The sequence below is a fragment of the Carassius carassius genome, chromosome 22 (assembly GCF_963082965.1).
Source record: "Carassius carassius chromosome 22, fCarCar2.1, whole genome shotgun sequence".
Lineage (NCBI taxonomy): Eukaryota > Metazoa > Chordata > Actinopteri > Cypriniformes > Cyprinidae > Carassius > Carassius carassius.
This window is the reverse complement of record NC_081776.1, coordinates 8695391-8720554: the sequence shown is the minus strand read 5'-3', so window position 1 is coordinate 8720554 and position 25164 is coordinate 8695391. Positions and strand designations below refer to the sequence as shown.

General features: G+C 39.8%; 1 protein-coding gene and 1 pseudogene across 1 annotated transcript; both read right to left on the bottom strand.

Moving 5' to 3' along the window:
- Nucleotides 1–1098: 1098 nt before the first annotated feature.
- On the bottom strand, nucleotides 1099–5247 carry LOC132098566 (uncharacterized; annotated as a pseudogene).
- A 5637-nt stretch (nucleotides 5248–10884) lies between these two features.
- cand1 (cullin-associated and neddylation-dissociated 1) lies at nucleotides 10885–22814 on the bottom strand. Its single transcript, XM_059505113.1, has 15 exons — nucleotides 22502–22814; nucleotides 20729–20872; nucleotides 20084–20238; nucleotides 19778–19901; nucleotides 19009–19265; nucleotides 17899–18004; nucleotides 16805–16950; nucleotides 15369–15661; nucleotides 15050–15191; nucleotides 13326–14819; nucleotides 13148–13243; nucleotides 12837–13006; nucleotides 12593–12757; nucleotides 12293–12400; nucleotides 10885–12009 (listed from the first exon to the last, which is right to left on the bottom strand). The coding sequence occupies exons 1-15, from the start codon at nucleotides 22567–22569 to the stop codon at nucleotides 11785–11787; spliced, it is 3693 nt and encodes a 1230-aa protein (XP_059361096.1). The 5' UTR covers nucleotides 22570–22814; the 3' UTR covers nucleotides 10885–11784.
- Nucleotides 22815–25164: the final 2350 nt, after the last annotated feature.

Below are 25164 nucleotides of genomic sequence, written 5' to 3'. Positions count from 1 at the left end.
TTTTATTGACAGGTTGTAAATCTGCAAATATATCCACATATCAAAACATATTTAGAAGCAAATAAAATTTGTAAGTTATAAGTCTAACTTTAACTTTAGCATTATTGTTATTTGCATTATAAACAATGACAATGACAATATATAAAAACACATTTAACTTAAAGAGATAGTTCACCCTAAAATTAAAATTAGCCTTTATTAACCCATTGGATTAATTATTAAGGCCTTTATTAACCCCCTGGAGCTGTGTGAAGTACTTTTATGATGGATGGATGTGATTTTTTGGGCTTCAAAATCTCAACCCCCATTTACTGCCATTATAAAGCTTGGTAGAGTCAGGACATTTTTAAATATAACTCAAATTGTATTCGTCTGAAAGAAGAAAGTCATATACTCCTAGAATTGCTTGAGGGTGTGTAATTCATTTTTAGGTTAACCATCCCATATATGTGTTTTATTTCTGCATTTTCAACATAATGCTGGGTACGAGTCTGAATAAAAGTAAAATATTACAATCATGAAAGCGTTCTGGTTAGAACTGACTTTTAAATGAAATGGCAGCTTTACATGGTCAATAATTAGAGGGCTGGGCTGAGTGGCAATTGTAAAACACTTAATTTCTTTGATTGCAAATATGCTGAAGCAATGACACATATTCACTGCTAAGAAATGTTCAAAACAAACCCATCTCCATGATATTCACTATACAGTACAAGATAGATGGCAATGAGGTTGGGGGCAATAGTAACACTTTTTTTTCTTTTTAAATAAAAACAATTATTGAATTGAATTAAAATTCAGATCAAATGTACAATGAACATTATATAACCAAAGTATGAATCTCTGGACTAAAATCTAATCAATACAAAATAATTTATTTTATAATGTTACTTATAACGTAATATATTATTTTGCTTTAAACACATACTACTCCTGAAAGATTACAAAGTTGTTGTAAAAGTGTTACAGTTACCCCAAACATCTGCTATATGTGATGTAATGAGGGTGACTTCTTTATATAAGTCAATTTTACTTTCTCATAGCTCTATTAATGGTACAGTTACTTCTAGCAGATACACATGTACACATACACACAAATAAGCATTCTTATGCCAAAGGATGGCAGATACATCTGTAGCAGACTATGATGGAAAATGTGAAAACTGCCCTTGGCCCCCTATTTCACAGTAGATTCTACTCAGCTGAGAAAATTGTATTGATTTTAAAAAAAGAAATGAAAGGCCATGGAAAGTGGGGGAAAGAAAAAATTATTATATTCAGACTTATGATTTCTATACCTGGGGATCCTAACACCCAGGAAATTGTATGGCATGACTTTACAAAGCTCCTCTGAGGCACTTCCTGTACCTGTAGAACAGTGCAGCCCCCAGGGTCCAGTTCAGATGGTTTAATGATCCTCAGGGCTTCCATGGCAACCAGATGAAAGATGATTGGTTATACAGCAATAACTTGAGCTGTGCACAGGAGAACTCTATGACCATGAGTCCAATCATCGCTGAGCAATCAGGAACAGTGCCAAGAGATTGCACATCTTTTTTGGCTTTATTGTCTCTAAAAGTGAACAAAATGAATTGGTGATCTTGCTAAACTGTGCTGATCTTTTTGTTATCCTTTGTGCACAGAGCAGTATTAACTTTGAACTGCACTTAGCAGCATTTAAGTCCCTTTAAGCATGTCAGTTTACTCAGCAGCCATGTTAGTTTATCCTTCAAGCTGCATGCCGAAATTCTGTGTGGCACAGGTATTTTGGAGAAGGTGTTGGGCAAGTCATGGTGATTTTGGGTGGTGAAGCTTCTTTCCTTGGGAGTTGCACAGCTCCACAGTGCTTTCCATCAGGGAACCGTATGGGCCCCTGTGTGCAGGCAACAGATCGACCTGGTCTTGGTGACAAGGAATGTGGACCTGTGGCAGAGCTGCACAATAAGGCAGTGTAGAGTGTAGGATCTGGAGGCCAAGATGCTCCAGGAACCCAGAAAATTACTCCAGCATGTGGGCTGCCAGTGGGCAGTGAAATACTCCTCTGTTTGGTGCTTTTTTCATCACAGACCTCAGGGGTTGGCACGCTCGGACAGTCTGCCTCATCTGTTGCATGGTGTCAGGACTGATAGGGTACACTGCCTGCACTACAGGACTTTAAAAAGTGAGTCGAGATCTCTGGGACACTCCAGACGTTTTGGCAGGAAGCAAGCAGGGCCCATTTCCTTTAACATTGTGCACCCTGACAGAGAGAGACGTCTGCCCAACAAGCACAATTTTTGCATGAACAGGTTTAGCTGAACTGAATTCAATTTTGTCCAGCCTTTTTAAGAGAATAAGAATAATTACTCATTTAAATACTACAATCTTTAAAAAATGGGAGTTGTTTGCATAAAGTGCACAGTGTTCCTGTGGATAAAGTGGTAGGGCACTGTGTCAGCAGTGCAAGGTTGTGCGATTCCCAGGGAACACATGTTAGGTAAAAAAATGTTAGCCTGAATGCACTGTAAGTCGCTTTGGATAAAAGCATCTGCTAAATGCATAAATGTAAATAAAACTAACAGGCATGCACACTTTGATTGGCATCAGCTATATAATTAGTGATGCTTGTTTAGTTTCTTGCAATACGTTAGGTTTGTTTCATGTTTTCATCATTTATGTTGTTCTACAAAGAAGAATGATAACTCAGTTGAGTGGCTTAAGAAGTTGTGCTTTTACTTTTCTAAGCAAGCACGCTTTTGCGCAAACAGACTTGAGGGGCCAGTATGCAACTACCTGGCAACCTGCAGAACACCTAACATGACTAACAATGACTCAGAACACTCTAGTACCTGCTTAGAAACATCCTACTAACTAGAAAACTTTAACAACATCATAGCAATGCACTATAAAAACTTGGGTCAGATGCAAGTGACTGTATAACACAAACACAAAGTCTATAACTTCTATAGGAAATCAATGAAAATGGTCCAGAATGATCCATCACATATTTAGCTAAAGCATTCTTTTTCTTCTGAAATGATATCACTATATATTGCAAATCCTTGTCTGCATGGTTGGCTATAGTCGCACCACAGAAAGCTCCACTACAGGAAAGGTTGTCAGGTTTTCAGTCACATTATGATCCAATTACCATTTCAGATACTTATTAATCGGTTCATCAATGGTCCGGGCAAGCAGAGACATCTGAACCTCATTGCTCTTACGTCCCGTATCTACGAAAGTGAGGCATGTAAACATTCTCTTTGCACTTTACAACCAGTCCTGACTGTGCTGTTGGTTGTGCTGAGTAATTCCACTTTATTGGGACACATTTTTTTTTTCAGTTTATTAGCCCAGCTATGGGGGCTGAAAGTCAGTAAATAGAAATTTACATGCTGTCACTCTCCCTCTCAGTTCTCAGCGCTGAACTCTGCTCTCTCTCCCTAACACATCTCAGCCTCAAATAAATGAGAAATCAGAAAAATACTTGCCCATGTGACGCCAAGACTAACCAGGCTTTAAATCATTAATAAGCAGAAAATGACTGCACATATCTGCCGGCCAAGATATGTGCCTTTTCATTTTTGTTCTGTGAATTTAACAGCGCCCTAAATGCTGAACGAAGTCAAACCATGAAAAAAAGAGTCTCCTGCCCACACAGTGACAAGTGTGATAGAACTTATCATTCCTCCAGCCCAAAAGCTAAGGGCATTGAATTCTGCTGCAAAGTCCTGTTCTTATCGGCAGGATTTAGATGGCCAAATAGATAGGTTGATTTGATCCACATTGGCGTGACTTAAATTTTTATAAAGTAAGATAAAAATGTACTTAAAATGTTCTAGCATAGACTAGCATTTTAAGGGAAAAGGGTGGCAATACCTGCATCCAGACCTACAAGGTGGTCTTGGGGGGTCAGATTCCTTCCAAGTATTCCTGGATTTGGTGATTGGTGGGAGTTTGGGGACGGTTTTGCATCCATTGCCTCTCACAATCAAACTGCACCTGTTGATCTTGTGTTTATTCCAGCACTGAACATATTATGCCATTGAGTATTGACATTGGTAATCAATTAGTGGTGTCTGTATTAGAGGAATACTTCAGATTTAAAACTTGAGGGTGATTAAATGAGAATTTATTGGGTGAATGGTTTTGTTAAAACGTTGCTTACAAAAGGAAACAGTTATATATGTGGAATGAACTGTATTTAGTACCTGGCGCTTATGAGATGGGGTAAACTGGATGTGATGTGATTCTTAGAATGTTTGTATGACCTGTTGTCTCTGGGTTGGAGGGATAATTCAGTCAAAAACTTAATGATTCTGCAGTTTTACCCTGTGTTGCAGGCAAGAGGATGGTTCTGAGAAATGCGATGGTACAGGTGAAACATCACGAAAAGGGGACTGACTTATGTGTTTCCTGATTTTTTTGGAGGGCCTGTTGGCATAGCAAGTGATATAAATAAGATTTGATACATTTACATTGAAAGTAACCTTAACTGCGATGTTAGCTATAAATGGTCATTTTAATGTTTCTTCTTCTGTCTGTTTGTAACATACTGCATGTATCTATAACCATACACGGAATTTATTCCAACATAAATATTAATTGCATATTAACAGCACAGAAAATATTACCAGTCTCCATTCCCATCCGTGGAAAGCCTTTGCCAGAAAAGCCCACCCTGGTTCTTATTTACCTTTAAAGAGAACAAGTTGTTAGAACCCCAAACACAAAGACAAAAATCCAAGATTCATAATTACCAAATAAACTTTAATCAATATTACAAAACCTCTCCCTCCCATAAATAATTGTTAAATTAAAGATATTCTTGAGCATTAATTATGCTCTTATCTTTACCAACATGATTTCAAGAATTCCATTAGTCTTCAAAAAGTACATTAACATATAAATAGGTGATTCATGGCATAAATTCAATGCATGTGCACTGAAAATATATTTTCAGCAACAGTGGAGATAATTCATCTACTGATACATCAGGATTGTTTAAAATCAATCTCATGCTTTCATATATTAATCAAACATGCAATCCACCATGAAATATAAAGCGTGTTGCCTGCCCATTTCCCTCCACATAAACCTCAAATTTTCTTTTTCTCCATTTGATATTTGTCAGTGACAGATTAATGACGATTTAGCATGGAAACTATAGAAATAAGTGTATTCTAGCTCTGAAGCCAACAACAGAAAACACAATATAATACTGTAATAAAATACGCACCATTTAGCACAGATTTGTAACACCGCCATGTGCACCTCACAGTTCTGATAAAAACACTTATTTGAACATAAGTTCCTGAAAGTGCAACAAAAGTACTTTAGAGTAAGCCAAATATCCTGTTTTGGTTTCAGGGTGATTTCGAAAAACATCTGATAGAGATAAATCTAGTAAAACTTACCAAAGACATTCAGAATATCAAGACCGCTCAGTGGAAAGGCTGGCTGCCGCCTCATACTAAGGACAGACGAAACGACTGAAACCAGGACATTTCCATGACCACTCTAACAGACCAGTCAAAATCAAAGACAAATGGCTGATGAATGGCCGGTTCTGTCCTGGAACCCAACACAGAGTTGAGAACATCCCCTTTTTGTTAAATGATTTGCAAAGGGTCATTAATATCAGAGCAAACAAAACAAACAGTGACTCAGAATAATACAGATTATTGTACAACACAGTAAAAGACCAGGACTCACTTAACTTTTGACGGTGGTTTCCTGGCCACAGAATCACCCTAAAAAAGCAACTATTCAATAATCATGCTCCAATTCTGAGAAACTGCCTCAAAATACAGACATTTGTCATGAGCCTTTACTCTGCATGTAGCTAGTGTAAGCGTCATTAGTGAGATGATATGAGTTCTATTCCTCTTTAGGGAGTGAGTTTAAATCTGATTGTTTAAATCTGACTTAGAGGTGAAACATTAAGCTTCAGGCTTTAAAGCAGCTACAAGCAGCTGCTCAGCAGGCCATGGAGGATCTGTCAGCAGTAGGGGAGCATTAATCTGCAGTGTGCTTTTTACGGCCTCCTGCTGCGATCTCCCATAGGGCAGTGCAAAAAAACACTTTTTCATCATTATGAAAGACATTTCATCTATAATGAAGATTAGCCTTTGTTGGCTTGCTCAAAATGATATGATCACATATACAGTATACAGTTTGGAAGAGGGAGGCTGTGTGCCATAGGCTTCTTATTGTATATATATATACATATATATATATACAACCCGAATTCCGGAAAAGTTGGGACGTTTTTAAAATTTTAATAAAATGAAAACTAAAGGAATTTCAAATCACATGAGCCAATATTTTATTCACAATAGAACATAGATAACATAGCAAATGTTTAAACTGAGAAATTTTACACTTTTATCCACTTAATTAGCTCATTTAAAATTTAATGCCTGCTACAGGTCTCAAAAAAGTTGGCACGGGGGCAACAAATGACTAAAAAAGCAAGCAGTTTTTAAAAGATTCAGCTGGGAGAACATCTAGTGATTAATTAAGTTAATTGATATCAGGTCTGTAACATGATTAGCTATAAAAGCTTTGTCTTAGAGAAGCAGAGTCTCTCAGAAGTAAAGATGGGCAGAGGCTCTCCAATCTGTGAAAGACTGCGTAAAAAAATTGTGGAAAACTTTAAAAACAATGTTCCTCAACGTCAAATTGCAAAGGCTTTGCAAATCTCATCATCTACAGTGCATAACATCATCAAAAGATTCAGAGAAACTGGAGAAATCTCTGTGCGTAAGGGACAAGGCCGGAGACCTTTATTGGATGCCCGTGGTCTTCGGGCTCTCAGACGACACTGCATCACTCATCGGCATGATTGTGTCAATGACATTACTAAATGGGCCCAGGAATACTTTCAGAAACCACTGTCGGTAAACACAATCCACCGTGCCATCAGCAGATGCCAACTAAAGCTCTATCATGCAAAAAGGAAGCCATATGTGAACATGGTCCAGAAGCGCCGTCGTGTCCTGTGGGCCAAGGCTCATTTAAAATGGACTATTTCAAAGTGGAATAGTGTTTTATGGTCAGACGAGTCCAAATTTGACATTCTTGTTGGAAATCACGGACGCCGTGTCCTCCGGGCTAAAGAGGAGGAAGACCTTCCAGCATGTTATCAGCGTTCAGTTCAAAAGCCAGCATCTCTGATGGTATGGGGGTGCATAAGTGCATACGGTATGGGCAGCTTGCATGTTTCGGAAGGCTCTGTGAATGCTGAAAGGTATATAAAGGTTTTAGAGCAACATATGCTTCCCTCCAAACAACGTCTATTTCAGGGAAGGCCTTGTTTATTTCAGCAGGACAATGCAAAACCACATACTGCAGCTATAACAACAGCATGGCTTCGTCGTAGAAGAGTCCGGGTGCTAACCTGGCCTGCCTGCAGTCCAGATCTTTCACCTATAGAGAACATTTGGCGCATCATTAAACGAAAAATACGTCAAAGACGACCACGAACTCTTCAGCAGCTGGAAATCTATATAAGGCAAGAATGGGACCAAATTCCAACAGCAAAACTCCAGCAACTCATAGCCTCAATGCCCAGACGTCTTCAAACTGTTTTGAAAAGAAAAGGAGATGCTACACCATGGTAAACATGCCCCGTCCCAACTATTTTGAGACCTGTAGCAGAAATCAAAATTGAAATGAGCTCATTTTGTGCATAAAATTGTAAACTTTCTCAGTTTAAACATTTGCTATGTTATCTATGTTCTATTGTGAATAAAATATTGGCTCATGTGATTTGAAAGTCTTTTAGTTTTAATTTTATTAAAATTTAAAAAACGTCCCAACTTTTCCGGAATTCGGGTTGTATATATATACACACAGTACAGACCAAAAGTTTGGACACACCTTCTCATTCAAAGAGTTTTCTTTATTTTCATGACTATGAAAATTGTAGTCACACTGAAGGCATCAAGGGCTATTTGACCAAGAAGGAGAGTGATGGGGTGCTGCGCCAGATGACCTGGCCTCCACAGTCACCGGACCTGAACCCAATCGAGATGGTTTAGGGGTGAGCTGGACCGCAGACAGAAGGCAAAAGGCCCAACAAGTGCTAAGCATCTCTCGGGGAACTCCTTCAAGACTGTTGGAAGACCATTTCAGGTGACTACCTCTTGAAGCTCATCAAGAGAATGCCAAGAGTGTGCAAAGCAGTAATCAAAGCAAAAGGTGGCTACTTTGAAGAACCTAGAATATGATATATTTTCAGTTGTTTCACACTTTTTTGTTATGTATATAATTCCATATATAATTCCACGTGTTAATTCATAGTTTTGATGCCTTCAGTGTGAATCTACAATTTCCATAGTCATGAAAATAAAGAAAACTCTTTGAATGAGGTGTGTCCAAACTTTTGGTCTGTACTGTATATATATATATATATATATATATATATATATATATATATAGAAAGCAAGCTTTTTAAACGTAGAATTGGTTGAAATGTCGACAGCTCTCTGTGATGTAAAATTTCATGGAATACTCATGGAAATATCTAAAATCAGCATTAATATGGAGGACACCTTGGCCTACATCTGTCCTGATGAGTGAATGATCACGGCTCTGCATTAGCCCTCACACCTCTGATGCAAATTAGGCCACTGTAAATTGGCCTTTAATAGCATTTGCGTGACTCATTACCGTGCAAATTGGAAGTGGGTTAATTTAAGCGATGACAAACTGCTAATGTACTTTCATGCTTCCAGCTGCCTGGTAGAAGCGGTTCAAAACCCTGTTTTTGACTCTTCTGCTCTCAGATTAGATTGTCTGTCCACCATGGCATGTTGAAATGCTGATATTTTTTAGTTTTTGTGAGCTTATAAAAAAGAATTGCCAGGAATTCACCATGCATGGGTAGAGTCAATGATCCTTGCAGCGTTGCTTTGTTTTTCTAATGATGTTTTCTAATGACGGAATGAGTGAGGACAGACGTCACAGCTGACCAGGTCCTGCATTAGAACATTTTGTGTTGTTTTGTTATTGAAAATGTGACCTGCAGAAAATGCCCTCCAAAGCAACTGTATGTGGCAACAAAGCATACTGGGTGTGTCATAACTTAATCGTTTTATTGAGAACTTTAAAAAATAATGTAGAGGGCATATATACTGGACCTATCTTGCCACATACATGCTATTTTTGAGAACTTGTAAATTTATAAAGTAATAAAACAGTATGCTTTTTTGGCTCATCAAATTGCTCGGGAGGTCATATTTCCATAATAAAACATTAGATAATGTTGTAATACAAAATTTCATTAAATAACGATTTTATCTTGTCATCTATGTGCTCTTGTTTTCAGAACTTATGATTTCAGTGAAATTATGATTTTATGATATGGCCAGTATGCTTTTTCATTGCAGCAGGGCATGTTCTAGGGATCATTTCACCAGTAACACATCAGAAAATGCTGTTATACAAGTTTTCTCAAAACAATGAATTAATGTATAGATCTCTTTGATTTTTTTACTCTGGAGTAATGGATAACTTATAATAAAGATAATTTACATCTCAGTTGCAAACAGAATTTTATATTTCTCCATGCATATAGGCTACCTTTAAAAAAAAAACCATTAAGATACCTGCTCCTTCAGTCATTGAGGAAATGCTGGATTTAAAACTAGAGGGCAAAGGACACATTTCTCGTATTTATTTTCTTGCAAGCGCCATAGATCCACAAAGCTTAGACCATGTTAAAAACTCATGGCAACTTGACCTGGGAAGAGATTTTACTGATATGGGTAGGTGTTTTGGACAAAGTACATTAATCATCACCCTGTGCCAGACATTCCCTCATTCAATTTAAAATACTTCATAGACTACATTACCAATTCAAAATTGGCTGTGTCTATCCCACTTTTAGTCCTGTATGCATCAGATACCTACATTCACCAGCCATAACAGCCCGTATGTTCTTATCACTACTTTTTGAAAAATTCAAGATAAGTTTTGCATATATATATATATATTTGTGTGTGTTCAATGAAAGCTGCTGTCCACATGTAATTTTTGGTTCAATAGTTCCATAAAAAATAAATTTTTAAGGTGGAACGGATAGTTTGGCGAATAAAGAGCTGGAGTCAGCCTCGTCTCCAAGAGCAGCTGTATATAAAACACTGAGAGATAATGTAAAAACGTGTATGGCCTTGTGATCAGAATTTATCTGCAACCAAATGTATTATTTCAGATACAACTTCGATGACATATAGACATATACAGAGCCTCAAACAAAACAGTGATGCTACTATCCCTTGTCAAATCCTGAGGAGTTCCTCTGCAAAAGTGCTCAATGTAACCACCCACTACTTTGTTTCCAGGTGTACTGACAGAAGAACCTGTACTCACTCGCAGAACACAGTGAGTAAAGCATATTGGAACTGGCAATTTCAGCCAGCTTGTAATTTGTGTGCGTCAGTAATTACAAAGGTTCTTAAATGAATTTGAAGGACCATATAATGCCATTTGGATGCAGGCAGCAATGGACCTTTTATTGATTTCTTACGGAGGAACATTGCCATACGGTCATACTTCAATGGATGTAGAACGCAGTGCATTCATGACTACACAAATGAACCTAGACAGTGTATTCTACACACTGCTTTCCAGGGCATCACATAATCCATCTTCAGTTATTCATTGGTCAGCTATATTGTGAGATCTATGATGTTGTTTGTTTCCTCAACATACATATATCCTTAAAAAGAGACCTGCACACCAAACACAGTATTATGTTAAATTAAACTAGCTCTATAAAAATCATATTCCAAACCAATTTTACAGGTGAGCAGTTCAAACAAGGCAGCATAATAATGGATCTAAACGGTGAGAACAAAACCCTTATGCTTTCAGAATACAGTCGAGCATCTGAGAGAATATTCTCCACTCATTTTATTCACATATGTGCGTTCCATACAGGGCAATATTTTCTCATAACAATGTCTGATGTCATATTTCACCTCTATATCCTGGAGCTAAACAAAACGGTCATCAAATAGAAAAAGAAAAATATTATGCAGAACGGGTGCAGCTGAATGCTCATTTCTCTGGATGTGTGACACATGCTGATGACTGGCAATTCTGCGGACAGTGGGAATGTAATGAAATGCAGTGAAGGAAAAATAAGCTGCCACTCATCCAAAGAAATACCCTAACTATGCCACACCTCTTCAGGTCAAGACTTATCTCGCTTTGTACTTAAGTTGTCAACAGTAAAAAGAGATGATGACAAATCATACAAAAACCTAATAAAACTTGTCTGATAAGAAACAAGACAGAAAAAAAAACCAACAACAACATGGTCCTGAAATGATTTAAACTCAGTGAGTGCTATTGTTTACCCCTGTAGATTCTGATTTAAGTCGTCAGCAGCCTAGAATGTAAAGAACAAATCTCCCATTGTAACACAAATACTGTGGTCAATTCATTTTCAGGTAATCTAGTAAGTCCCTCTGCACCTCTGTGAGTGGAGGTACCTACAGAAGCTCAGGAATTATGAAAATGAACAAGAAAAAATCTTTAAAAATGGAAAACAATGAACAACTGAAGCCATTTCCTGATGTTTATAGAAAAACAAAGAATGTGGTAATAAGCTTTGAAGCTTAGGAGAATGAATGTCTGTCTTTTCATTAGCTTTTTCTTTTCTTAATTTTAGATTTTGTTTTTCTCCTATTTTTGATTCAGTGCAATGCATGGAACAATACAAGGTCCCACAGGGTTGGTTTTCTTTGTGGATTTTCTCGGGAGCGATGGTAATGGGTACGTTGTCTTAGTCGTTTAAGTGGTGTCCATGGATTCCATGTTGGTGCTGGAGGAGTCCCTCTGGATGCTGTCAAAGATGGCAGCCAGCTCTGGGTTGGAGCTGATCTGAGACTGGAACTCACTCATTAGGGGGCTCTTCTCGGCCTCTGGGATGGTTAGCAAGGCCACTACTGCCCGCATGGCAGATCGTTTGAGCTCGTCCTGCTTTTCAAACTCTTGCTTCACAGAGTTAGCTTTTACCTGAGAAAGAACATCATTAGAAATCAAAGGACTCTCACTTTTTGAACTATGTACTAGCATCACTATTTGATGACCTTTCCAGTAGCCTGTGATTACTGAGAAAAAGAGGAACTGGTGAGAAAAAGGGGGAACAGGATTGGCGGAATTCAAACTTTCACCCACTATGGAAACCACAGATTTCTGAGCTTATGTGCTAACTGCCGCTCAATTCAGGTTTTCTCTAATGTCATACAAAGAAACTGCACGGTGTCTGAATTTGGTGTTTGTTGCATATCATGCTCACCTTTGTGGTGCACGTTGCCCTAAGCGGCTCTACAAGTCTGTCCAACCTCTGTAACACTGCACTTGGACACAGACTAGATAATCTGGCCAGCATGAGGAATGTCAGCATCTGTAAACACATTAATAGAGCAAAAAGAGCTATAAAGAGCATATCTGTTGCATTATGCATTTATGCCTTTGATGACCGCACACTGAATCTGTGTTAATCAATTCACCGTTTCATCTTCTGTGGTCGCTAAATGATCTGCATGGCAAAAAGCCTGTCTCATGAAAGATTTATGGGTTGAGTTTGATGGCTTACCTTGATATCGTAATGGTCCTTAAGTCCGTCTTCAACATGGTTTAAGAATTCAAAGATGTCAAGTCTATCAAGGCAACTGTCTAATAGAGTGTACATGCATTCAAATGCAGCCTTCCGGATGTCCAGACCATCGTCCACTGTGTGTTTGAAGGGACCCATCTCAACCTAGAAAGGGACAGGCGTTACTGAGCTGAGGTTTTAAAAAGACAGCAAAGCAAAAGGCTGTGGATAAAGGGCAGGTTACCTCTCGGATTAAATCCTTGCGCACTTTGGTCTCATTGTATAAATGAGGGAGAACTGTATCCAACAGCTCTCGAATAAGAGAAGGTTTGTTATGAGCTGCAGAGTTGAAGGTAACTAAAGCCACTCTTCGTACATTGAGGTCTGGATCTTCCAGTGTTTTCAAGAAATCACCTAGAAATATAAAAAAGAAATTGAATTAAACGCAGTTCTAAATTGTATTCTCCACAAAATTCAAAATGGTGAAAATTTGAACTTAGAGTAAGACAAAAAATATATATTTCCCAAAGGAGAAAAACTGATAACAGCTCTTGCCTATGCAGTTTTTAAGAAGGGGGTCAATCGTCTGTGGGTGATCCGAGATTGTGAATTTAACAGCTGTGACTACAGAGCTCCTGGCATAAGATGATCCTGGAGAGAAAGAGAACACTTCAATCAAACCTCTGATTTAAATCTTTTGATACAGAATTAATAGCCAGAGTTTGACAATCACCTGATAAGAGATAGCCTTTTAGCCTGGGAAGAAGAGTCTCCGGGTCGATGAGTGTTAACTTTCCCAAACATTCTGCTACCACGTTCCGTGTGCCTTCTTCTGTACACTCGCAGTGTTTGAGCAACAGCGCCCACACATTTTCAACATATGGTTTAAGACCTGCCACTGAGGCAGAGCTGATGATTTCCTTGAGAGAGTGCAACAGCAGGTACTGTCGCTTGGGTTGGCCAGAGATCTCTTGCAGGACAAAGGGCAGGTACTCCGGGAGGTTCCCCACGCTGATGCTGCCTAACGCATATGAAGCAGCTGATTTGACCTCTTCACTGGCTGAAGAGAAGGCATCCAGAATGACTGTTTTTAGCTCAGGCTGACTGCTCAGATCAACGTGATGGCCGACCTCTCCAAGGGAAAGCAGTGCCAGCAATCGGATGGAGTCAGTGGAGCGCGAGTTCTTCACATCTTGAATGAACTGTCCCACCACTGCAGGGCCCTCTTTAGGACAAGCACGGGTAAGAGCGGCCACGCACTTTGCAATGGAGTAGTAGGATTGCTTATGGGTGAGCGCTGCACTCTGGGCATACACAGGACCTGTTAGCATACGTAGCAGGTCCATGTAGCCCAAGCTGGCAGTTCCCGTAGCTACAAGAGCCTGGAAGAATTCCAGCATGGCGCTAAGAGCGCCACCTTGCAGCAACGGTGAACGAACCAAAGCTATGAGTTCAGCCAAAATAGAGCCACTTATCTTAGACAGCGAGTCAGGGTGGACTCGTGCAAGCGTGGTGAGGAAGCTGATAGCCATCTGGGAGACATGCATATCGCTTTCATTGATAAGAGGTGGCAGCTCAGCCAGTACAGCGTCAATCATAGCCGGTGTTACACTATCACTGTAGTTCTTGACCAGAATGTCCAGTGCAGCCAGTGTGCTTAGTTTCAACGCTCGTTGGTTCTTACGTAGGAAGGAGGCAAGAATGGGAACAGCCTCACCCAAGATTGGCCTCAGGTTGATCTTCAGCTTTGACCCGGCGATGAGTGTGAGAGCTTTGACGGTCGTTAGCCTTGTTATCTCATTCTTTAGTCGCTCTAGGAAGATGAGGAGAGTGCCTGGTAGGTCTGCACCAAGGCTATCACCAAGGTTGCAGATAATTTGCCCCATACAAGAAATAGCTCGCTCTTTGACTTCCTGGTCGATATCTGCTGCCTTCAGCCTTTTAATGGTGCAGGCAAAAAGGTCAGAAATGTAGGGCGAGGCATCAAAAACATCTGTTTGATCCAGTGGCCTAATGACTTTGACCAACTGCTGGGTGACAAGCAGTGCTTCAGAGGTGATCTTATAAAAGGGATCCCCCACACAAGCAACTACAGGAGGCACTATAGCCTGAACGTGGGGGTGGAAGACTTGAGGCTGATGGTTGCACAGGATCACATACAAGCAAGACAGGGCATCTATCTTCAGATTTGAAGAGCTTGACTTATCGTTGAGAGAAAATATGATTCCTAGATGAAATAAAATTTACAAAGTCAATCCAAATGCTAAAAAAGGAATTGCTTTAACATAAGGCTACATGCATTTTACAACCCCCCAAAAACACTTTAACATTCCAAGGTTTACCTTTTATAAATGACACAGGTTAAATGCTGATCAACCTTGCCAAGAATTAAGCACATGATCATGGAAGGAATGATTGTACTATTTAACATTTCAGTAGCTTGCCTGCGACACATACCTGGGATGAGAACAGGAATATGCTGTGTCAGGGCCCCTGGCAGCACGTTCACTAGTTCTGTCAGCATGTTGAAGCAGCACTGCCGGGTCTTAATACTTTTCTCCTTCATCTGTTTGTGCAGTGCTTTTACTATCATGGACACCTGCAAATGTACACAAAATATCACCCTTATATATAAAACTTACATAACTAGAAAGCCCAATAGTATGAAGTAATGTAGTTACTGTCTACAAGTACATTGCAATGATACAAAGGAATGTATCTGTGTGTCTGTATAAACTAGCAGTACTAGATTAAAAACAAGTATATCTTTCCCTACCTGACTTTGTAGCATTGTAAGAGGAGTTTCTCCCTGTTCCATGGCATCCGGGTCACAGAGCCAGCTCTGGGCAGGGCGTGTTTGCTTGAGTAAGGACAGGTAGGCATGGAAAACATCTGCCTTGACGTTTTCTTCCCGCTCTTTAAAGCGGGCAATGAGCGCTGGAGAAACAGTGCGGTAAAACTCCGGCAACATCTCATGTCGTGTGCTCACCACTGCATCCAAGCACTTTGCTGCTGCTCTCCTCACTTTCCAACTCATGTCGTCATCGTCACTGTACTCATCATCACTTCCTGTTTGGATCACATGAGTTAGATGATATATTAATCACGGCAGCTTATTTGAATAAGCCCATCTTTTGCAACTGCTACAATCTATGTTGTTCACATTAGATGGCATGTTATGTATGTAGATGTGTCTGGGAACTTCAGTTCCAAGCTAGCAGTCCTGAAAAGAATCGACGTTAACACTCAGACACTGTTTAACATACAGGCCAACAAGTACGTCCCCTGAACCCTCTGCTTCAGCAACACTAAGAGCGTGGGCTTCCGAGAGGAAAACAAATAAAACCCTCAAATCTGCTGCAAAACTGTATGCGCCTCCCAAGGCTGCTCACAAGCTAGAGCACAGTCAGCACAATCAATTACTGAAAAGATAACAACAGATAGGTATAAATATGATTTATGGATGAAAAAAAACAATCCAGTAGTGGCTGAGAATAAATATCCTTGATGCCAGAAAAGATCAAGTAGACCAAAGGCATTCATGAAGACAGTGGATATCTAACTCAAGCTTTTAGACAGGGGCGTGTCATCGTCATAGTTGGACTGCTCCTGCAACCTGCATTTCTATTACCGTAATTTCACATGAAACACTTCATTCCAACATGCAACACTGAGCACATCCAAACTCAGTAGTGCTTCAGAGCACTAACGGTTAAAAAGAAGCATATTCATTCAGAGAATGCACAATCTGTGTCACATGACATGCTCAGCACATGCATTTATGAGAGTTAAAAGGTGCCTGCTTGACAAGGTAACAGAGGAATGGTGGCAATGAGTACCCCCCAACCCCAATCTCAGAGCCAATTTCATCAGCTACGAAGGCTTCAGCATTATTCAAAGCTGCTAGACCAGACAAGTCGCCATTGTCGATTCATTCCAAAAACAAGCTAATTTCTGATGGTCTGGCAAACGGTCTCTACAGATTTCCAACTTTTCAGTCCTCATAAATGGACAGACTGCCTCTCCGACTGCTGTATTATCAAGATGCTGCTTTCAAAGTCACTAATTGTTTTCCCTATGGTTTTTATTACTGTTATGCCACCAGCCGAGGCTACCACACACCAGAACTAATGAACAGAGCTGGAAACTTACAGCTAAACAGACTTTTAGTTCAGGAAAGATAATCAAAGAGAAATGAGCCCCGCCTCATACCTTGATAATCTTCGTCTACACCTTCGGCATCCATTGCATTCTCATCTTCATCCTCGTCATCATAGTTGTAGTTAGGGTCATAGGTCAGATACTTAAGACAGATGCTAATGACTGTTGGGACATGTGGGTAGACTTCCTTCGGACACCTGGAAATCATAGTCAATGAGAGGTTTTTTTAATTACACAAAAGATCAGTTCACAAAAGTCATGCAAAAGTGAAAAACTTGGTTTATCATCGGCTATATTTTTGTTGGTAATCTTATAATAGATACTAGGGCTGCACGATGTGTCTTTAAGCATCGATATCGCGATGTACGAATCCACGATAGTCACATCGCAGGATGTGCGATGTAGGCTATCGTTGTTGATCCGTTATTCATTAACTGTATGGGCCAGCTGATCTTGACGAATGTTATTAGTGGATTAATTGCACAGCTTAACCATCATAGAGTCAGTTTAACAGGGCAGAGAGAGAGAGCGCGCGCGCGCGCGAGAGAGAGAGAGAGAGAGAGAGAGAGAGAGAGAGAGAGAGAGAGAGAGAGAGAGAGAGAGAGAGAGAGAGAGAGAGAGAGAGAGAGAGAGAGCGCGCACGCGAGAGAGAGCGAGAGAGCGCACGAGAGAGAGAGTGCGCGCGCGCGAGAGGGAGAGAGAGAGAGAAAGAGAGAGAGAGAGCGCGCGCGAGAGAGAGAGACACAGGGAGAGAAAGCAAGCGAGCCCCGGCCGCACGCTCACCGTCTTCAAACACGAGCGCTGTCTTGCTCTCTCTCCCTCACGCATATTAATCAATTGACAGGATGGTGTCGATGTTTAAATCATTTAAAATGAGAATGTAAGTGTGCTCACCCCATTTTTGTTTGTAAGAAAAATTTTGATTAGATTTCATATTGCAATATATATCACAGAAAAATAAAATATCGCAATGTCATTTTTTCCCAATATCGTGCAGCCCTAATAGATACTACTACTACTACTCACAAAAAATAGAACAAAATGGTGTATTCATTATGAAATAACACCAATAACTCATACATTATAATATGTGAATCAATTTAATATCATCTGGTATCAGCAGTTAGACAGAGATGTAGACGGACCTCCTTACGAAAGACTCGAAAGCTTGTATGCAATACTCCCTCAGTTCATCGTCATCAACATTGCAGAACTTCACCACCAACGGGATGATCTTCTCCAAGTACTCACCTGCAAGATAAAACCAACAAGTTGTCATTTACCATCATTACACCCAGATCAGACAGATTTGCTGGGTTATAAAACTTAACATCAAACTGCAATAATTCATTGAGAAATATAAATGAGTCCGGAAAGCTGCAGGATAAAGGCCTTGCTGTGTTCAGCACAATCAAAGAAGCAATCTTAAGATGACAAAGACTTAATTAAAACAGTAGCACAGGAGATAGCTACAAAACAACTTTGAGTGTGTTCCACTGAAGTAATCTTTTGCATCTTAATCGCAGCTGTCTTTGTTTCATCAAACGTAGGCAGTAATTGGCTGATGGGGGAATGGTGCACCACAGCAGCAAACCTAAATGACTTTTCACTTAATTTCATTTCTGTCAAATGGCCTGCCTTAGCAGCACACCAGTGAAACAATGCTGATGACAAGGTGATGGGAAATAATGACCGTACTGGAGATTGTTCCATCTCGTCACAAAATAATATTCCGGCAATTTGTTCGGTCAAATTCCAAGGAGAGTTGCCTTCAAGCTTATACCCCCTATATAACTGTGCTTTGAGAGTGAAATTGTACAAAACAGTAAAGCTTTTGAATAATTAAACTTTAATGTGTCCTATTATTGTATCAGTTAGTAAAATCTGTGGAAAAGAGAAATTTTGTGGAAAACAGATTTTGGAGAACTGCGCTAAAAAAGGCAATACTTAGAAGGGGAAGATATCATTACACAAACATATTTCCTCTATGCTTTCTGCAAAAAAAAAAAACTTATTGTAATAATTACACCATTTAAAGATCTTTGAGGACAGCTTTGGTTTGCTTTAGCTCATTTCAGCAAAGGCTAAATTGCAGCATCAATGGTGAAACTAATAGTAGTTTGAGAAGATCACAGTTGATGCTTCAATAAGTGCACACTAAAATTGCTTTCAGCGCTTCAAGAGTAAGTGAGATGAGGACTTGAACCCTGAAGACATTAAGTTAACTGAGGTCTGTAACAAAGGTGGAGCCTCACCAATTCTGTGGCCAGCTTGTCTGCTGATGGCAGCAATACACTGGATGTAAGTGCGCGTGGTTGACATAGATTCGTTGCGTGAGAGCTCGGATAGTAAGTGCTCGATGAGGTCCACAAAGACCAGGTTTCCACAGCTCATGACCAGATGTCCCAGGGCTATGATGGTCCTCTTTCTCACTGCCAGGCGAGGGCTTGTCAATTGAGGCAGCAGACAGCTCAGAATGGAAGGATGGAAATTCACTAAGAGGCCACCTTGTCTGGATGAATGAACACAATGTAAGAAAAACAAGACTTTGTTGCAGATCACAAATTTTGCCTCTTTATTAGACAGGAAATGTGGAATACTAACATAATACTCTTACGATTTCTAAAGCATATAATGTATAGAGCAAATTTGCATTATAACAAAAGGGCAGATTTTTATCTCACAATGCATTTTAACTGGTAATTTAGGACCTTAGAAATGGCACACTTATGTATTAAATTTCCCAAGGAACACACAAGCAGGATAAAAGCTTCTTCCTAATGCATGAATGTAAATATAAATGAAAAATGCAATCACCCAAGACAAATTCAAAGTCTGCCATTAGTTACAGTACAACTGAAAGATTTACATGCATATTCTGCTCAGTGAACTGAGAATTGTCACAGAGGGGAGATGCATGTGCACAAACACATCCAGAAATTACCTGGCAGGAACCCATGTGCACTCAAAAGCACAATTGGTCTAAACAAAAGCAGCAGTCATCACACGGCTCATCTGACATACCTGCACAGCATGTCTGCCATGATGTCCAATGCTTCCAACTGAACGGAGACGTCCTCCTGCTTGGCAATGGCACTTGTGAGGCGGCCTGTAATCTTTTTGCAAACGCTAGCAGCAAGAGCAGAGCCTAAAGCATAGAGAAATGGACTTAGCAGGCAAGATGGTGAAGGGAAACAACTAAATATAGCCAAACACATGAGAATGAATTATCTGTCCTTTTAGCACATGATAGTGAAAAAAAAAAAAAAAACAGTTACTCTGGAAACAATTGTATTAATAACATTACGCAGTTAAAACATGTTGTTTTACCACTGGACGCTGGCGGGAGCTCTCCAATCACCGTCTTGAGGCCGATGCTGGAAATATCTCGCAGCTGCTCCTTATCTGATAACATGTTTGTACATAATGTATCAACAATGGTTTCGACCTGGTACTCCTTCACTTTGCTGACAAGTGGGCCCAAACTGCAAGAAATAAGGACTTTTATTACAACCACTGAAATGCTTCCTTTCTGCTTGCAGAAAACATCTACTTTTTTCTGCTACAAAATGGAACATTTCAAGTTATTTCTTTTTAGCATTGAAGTCAGTGTTAATACATTCACAAGATGCCTATTTCTTACATAAGGATTAAAAATAAGCGAACCTGTTTTTCATCAGAAAAACAGAGTGAAACGAAGATAGATTACAGACTTATTCATGCAATCCCTTCAAAAACATCTAGGGAAAAAATTATCGTAGAGGCTAATCACAGAGATAAATCAAAGTAAAAAAAAAATAAAAAACAGCAATACCTCACACTAAATCGCTGTGGCATGAATCAATTTCACATTAAAACATTTTCAGAGGACAAACTGAAGCCAATTCATGAAGGACACAATGAAAATATCCAACTAAGAGAAGCTTTCAAGTTCATGCGATCACAGAAACAAATGAACCATGGCAAAATTCTTACCATTTTACAGCCAGATTCTGAACTTCTCCATTCTTGTCCTCCAGGAGTTTTAAAATCATTTTGACCACCTTCCGTTCACTATCATCATCCAGCTTTATCGAATCCTTCTGCAATTCGGACATCAAATCATTGGTGGCCATGAATCTGAGGGAATAATCAAGAACCAATATGAAAGACTTGTCAGTTCATTTTATTATGATTAAAAAGAAGTTTCTTCAACCAAAATGTAATATCTTGACCAATCCCTACCATCCAACAACGCCATAAAAAGACCCGTTTTCATTATCCAACCAATCCCCAATAGATAAAAATCACTCAACATTTTCTTCCATTGCATATCTTGTTTCACTCATAAAAAACATTTTACACAAGCAATGACTAGCAGTTGCAAGGGGTTCCCAATGGTCCAAACACACCAAAAGAGGGTTTCATTTGACTTCAGCACTAACAGAATGGTTAATGTAAAGTCACCCACATAGTCGTAAGGTGAGAGCAACCTATATAGTGAGGCTGCTGGCATTATGTCAAAACAAATGGGCTGACTGAAGCATTTTCACCTTTTCATCTCACTTGTCATGGTTTGCTAAATTCATAATCCACATCTAAACTGAGAATGGAGTGGATTAAAATGAGATCTTGTCTTTGGGTGCCAGCATTAAAGCCTCGGCACTGAACCTCATATGTGATACCCTATTATAATCACATATACATAATCTATTAAATGCCATCTCTCTCTCTCTATTGCTCACACAAACACACACACACACAGACATAAGTGCGTCTGCTTTGGCATATATTTGATGGCATGGAATCTCTTATTCCAGCAAGAGCCTAAAAAAGAATGAATAATGCATGAGACGCACACATTCCAACAGCAGGGAGAGAGAGGGAATGTCAGCACACACCAACAGTGGAGACCTAGAAGGGTGTGTAAGCAAAATGTTCCCAGGGCGTGAAATCTTGTGCAATTCAGAAAGAGCTGGAATGAGAACAGCAAACGGTTTGACGGAGACAACTGGCAGGAAAGATTCTGGGAATATGATAGGATGACTGCATTACAATTAATTTGAGGGCTCCTGTCAGAAATGTATGAAACTCACAAACCATTAACCTCCTGGTGGCCACTGATGAATACACTGACATCATTAAAAGTGATCATACACATGATCATAAACGTGTCAGTACTTCTCCAAAAAGTAGCGTTTGTAGTTTAATTCCATGCACATATCATGGACGTGCAATTATGCTAACATTAGCCGAATTATGAACCCGAAGGGAAGAAATTACATCAAATGCTAGATATTGGACTGACTTAACGTTACCAACTCTCTGCACATTCCGCCCATGGTTTGTTGTAAGTTACTGTACTCGTTACGAATGATATGACAGTTTTGAGAGGAGTGCCATCAAAACGAAATGCTAAAGCTATTCGGCTAATACTAGCGGATAGCTGGCTAACAGCCATACTAAAACCCATACTTTTTTGCAGCTTCAAATCCAGCAAGCAATATCAAGTAGTTAATTATTGCCATAAATATATGACCCATGCACGATTTCAAACGACAAAAATAAAAAATAAAGACCCTCACAGTAAGAGTTTGACATGCTAAGCTAAGCAGCTAACGTATCTAAACAACAGTCGCGTTATTCGGGGCCTAAAACTTTCTGCGATCGTTTCGTTATTTATGAAGACATTTAAACGCCATCACAAGCCCTAGAAATACACATGCATGCTCCATAACAATCTATCTTGGCATCTGCACTACAACTGACCTGAAATCCTTGTCGCTGGATGTCATTTTCTCCAAAAGATTAGAGATGTGGTACGAGGCACTCGCCATGTTTGCAGACTGAATAACCACTTGTGTGTATATTTAGAGCCAGAATGATTGAGTTCGCCTCTTTTTTGGAGGTTTGATGGGGTTGCTAAGTACAAGACGAATACCCAGAGTTTGTTGTGCAGGTCAGTGATCAGCAGCAGCTGTGCGGGGAAGAGCAGACGCTCATGCCTTGAGTTTGGAAGGGTTTGAATGGAGGTGCTGCTCGCTTCTGCAGGAGGGAGGAGCTCCGAGCAGACGGGCGCTGCTGTGAGAAGACAGGGTGAAAATGGGGCTATGTTTCAAAACCTTGTGAGCTGCCTACTTGGATAGCATGCATGAGAACTCCTTCTTTTGGGCATCATTTTCGTGGTAATGACAAGTAAAGGTGTTCTTATAAATATTATTTGATTGTACGCAAATCATTAAACACAACACTTTATTGTTTTGTACTCAAAATTAATCATACATGTGCTGGTTTCTGTCCCAGAATTGAGTAGGTTAGTGGGTAAATATAGATTAGAAAGTCAACAAATAATATAACTTCTTGGCTTGTTGGCCAAATGTGTGCTTTGTTTGTGAAGGGTTATTATATTATATTATATTTGTTGACTGGGGGTATATATATATATATATATATATATATATATATATGTGTCTGTGTGTGTGTGTGTGTGTGTGTGTGTGTGTGTGTGTGTATATATATATATATATATATATACAGTACAGACCAAAAGTTTGGACACACCTTCTCATTCAAAGAGTTTTCTTTATTTTCATGACTATGAAAATTGTAGAGTCACACTGAAGGCATCAAGGGCTATTTGACCAAGAAGGAGAGTGATGGGGTGCTGCGCCAGATGACCTGGCCTCCACAGTCACTGGACCTGAACTCAATCGAGATGGTTTAGGGGTGAGCTGGACCGCAGACAGAAGGCAAAAGGCCCAACAAGTGCTAAGCATCTCTCGGGGAACTCCTTCAAGACAGTTGGAAGACCATTTCAGGTGACTACCTCTTGAAGCTCATCAAGAGAATGCCAAGAGTGTGCAAAGCAGTAATCAAAGCAAAAGGTGGCTACTTTGAAGAACCTAGAATATGACATATTTTCAGTTGTTTCACAATTTTTTGTTATCCATATAATTCCATATATAATTCCACATGTGTTAATTCATAGTTTTGATGCCTTCAGTGTGAATCTACAATTTTCATAGTCATGAAAATAAGAACTCTTTGAATGAGAATATATATACAGTCGTGGCCAAAAGTTTTGAGAATTACATAAATATTGGAAATTGGAAAAGTTGCTGCTTAAGTTTTTAGAATAGCAATTTGCATATACTCCAGAATGTTATGAAGAGTGATCAGATGAATTGCATAGTCTTTCTTTGCCATAAAAAATTAACTTAATCCCAAAAAAACCTTTCCACTGCATTTCATTGCTGTCATGAAAGGACCTGCTGAGATCATTTCAGTAATCATCTTGTTAACTCAGGTGAGAATGTTGACGAGCACAAGGCTGGAGATCATTATGTCAGGCTGATTGGGTTAGAATGGCAGACTTGACATGTTAAAAGGAGGGTGATGCTTGAAATCATTGTTCTTCCATTGTTAACCATGGTGACCTGCAAAGAAAAGTGTGCAGCCATCATTGCGTTGCATAAAACTGGGTTCACAGGCAAGGATATTGTGGCTACTAAGATTGCACCTAAATCAACAATTTATAGGATCATCAAGAACTTCAAGGAAAGAGGTTAAATTCTTGTAAAGAAGGCTTCAGGGCGTCCAAGAAAGTCCAGCAAGTGCCAGAATTGTCTCCTAAAGAGGATTCAGCTGCGGGATCGGAGTGCCACCAGTGCAGAGCTTGCTCAGGAATGGCAGCAGGCAGGTGTGAGCGCATCTGCACGCACAGTGAGGCGAAGACTTTTGGAAGATGGCCTGTAGTCAAGAAGAGCAGCAAAAAAGCCACTTCTCTCTAAAACAAAACATCAGGGACAGATTGATCTTCTGCAGAAAGTATAGTGAATGGACTGCTGAGGACTGGGGCAAAGTCATATTCTCGAATGAAGCCCCTTTCCGATTGTTTGGGGCATCTGGAAAAAGGCTTGTCCGGAGAAGAAAAGGTGAGCGCTACCATCAGTCCTGTGTCATGCCAACAGTAAAGCATCCTGACACCATTCATGTGTGGGGTTGCTTCTCATCCAAGGGAGTGGGCTCGCTCACAATTCTGCCCAAAAACACAGCCATGAATAAAGAATGGTACCAAAACACCCTCCAACAACAATTTCTTCCAACAATCCAACAACAGTTTGGTGAAGAACAATGCATTTTCCAGCACGATGGAGGACCGTGCCATAAGGCAAAAGTGATAACTAAGTGGCTTGGGGACCAGAATGTTGAAATTTTGGGTCCATCGCCTGGAAACTTCCCAGATCTTAATCCCATTGAGAACTTGTGGTCAATCCTCAAGAGGCGGGTGGACAAACAAAAACCCACTAATTCTGCCAAACTCCAAGAAGTGATTATGAATGAATGGGTTGCTATCAGTCAGGATTTGGCCCAGAAGTTGATTGAGAGCATGCCCAGTCGAATTGCAGAGGTCCTGAAAAAGAAAGGCCAAC

Coding starts and splice junctions, on each gene's coding strand:
- cand1 (XM_059505113.1), bottom strand. CDS start 22,569: ATGGCGAGTGCCTCGTACCACATCTCTAATCTTTTGGAGAAAATGACA. Junction 20,873..22,501: donor TCCAGCGACAAGGATTTCAG/GTCAGTTGTAGT, acceptor TTATTCCCTCAG/ATTCATGGCCACCAATGATT. Junction 19,266..19,777: donor ATGGCAGACATGCTGTGCAG/GTATGTCAGATG, acceptor TCATTCATCCAG/ACAAGGTGGCCTCTTAGTGA.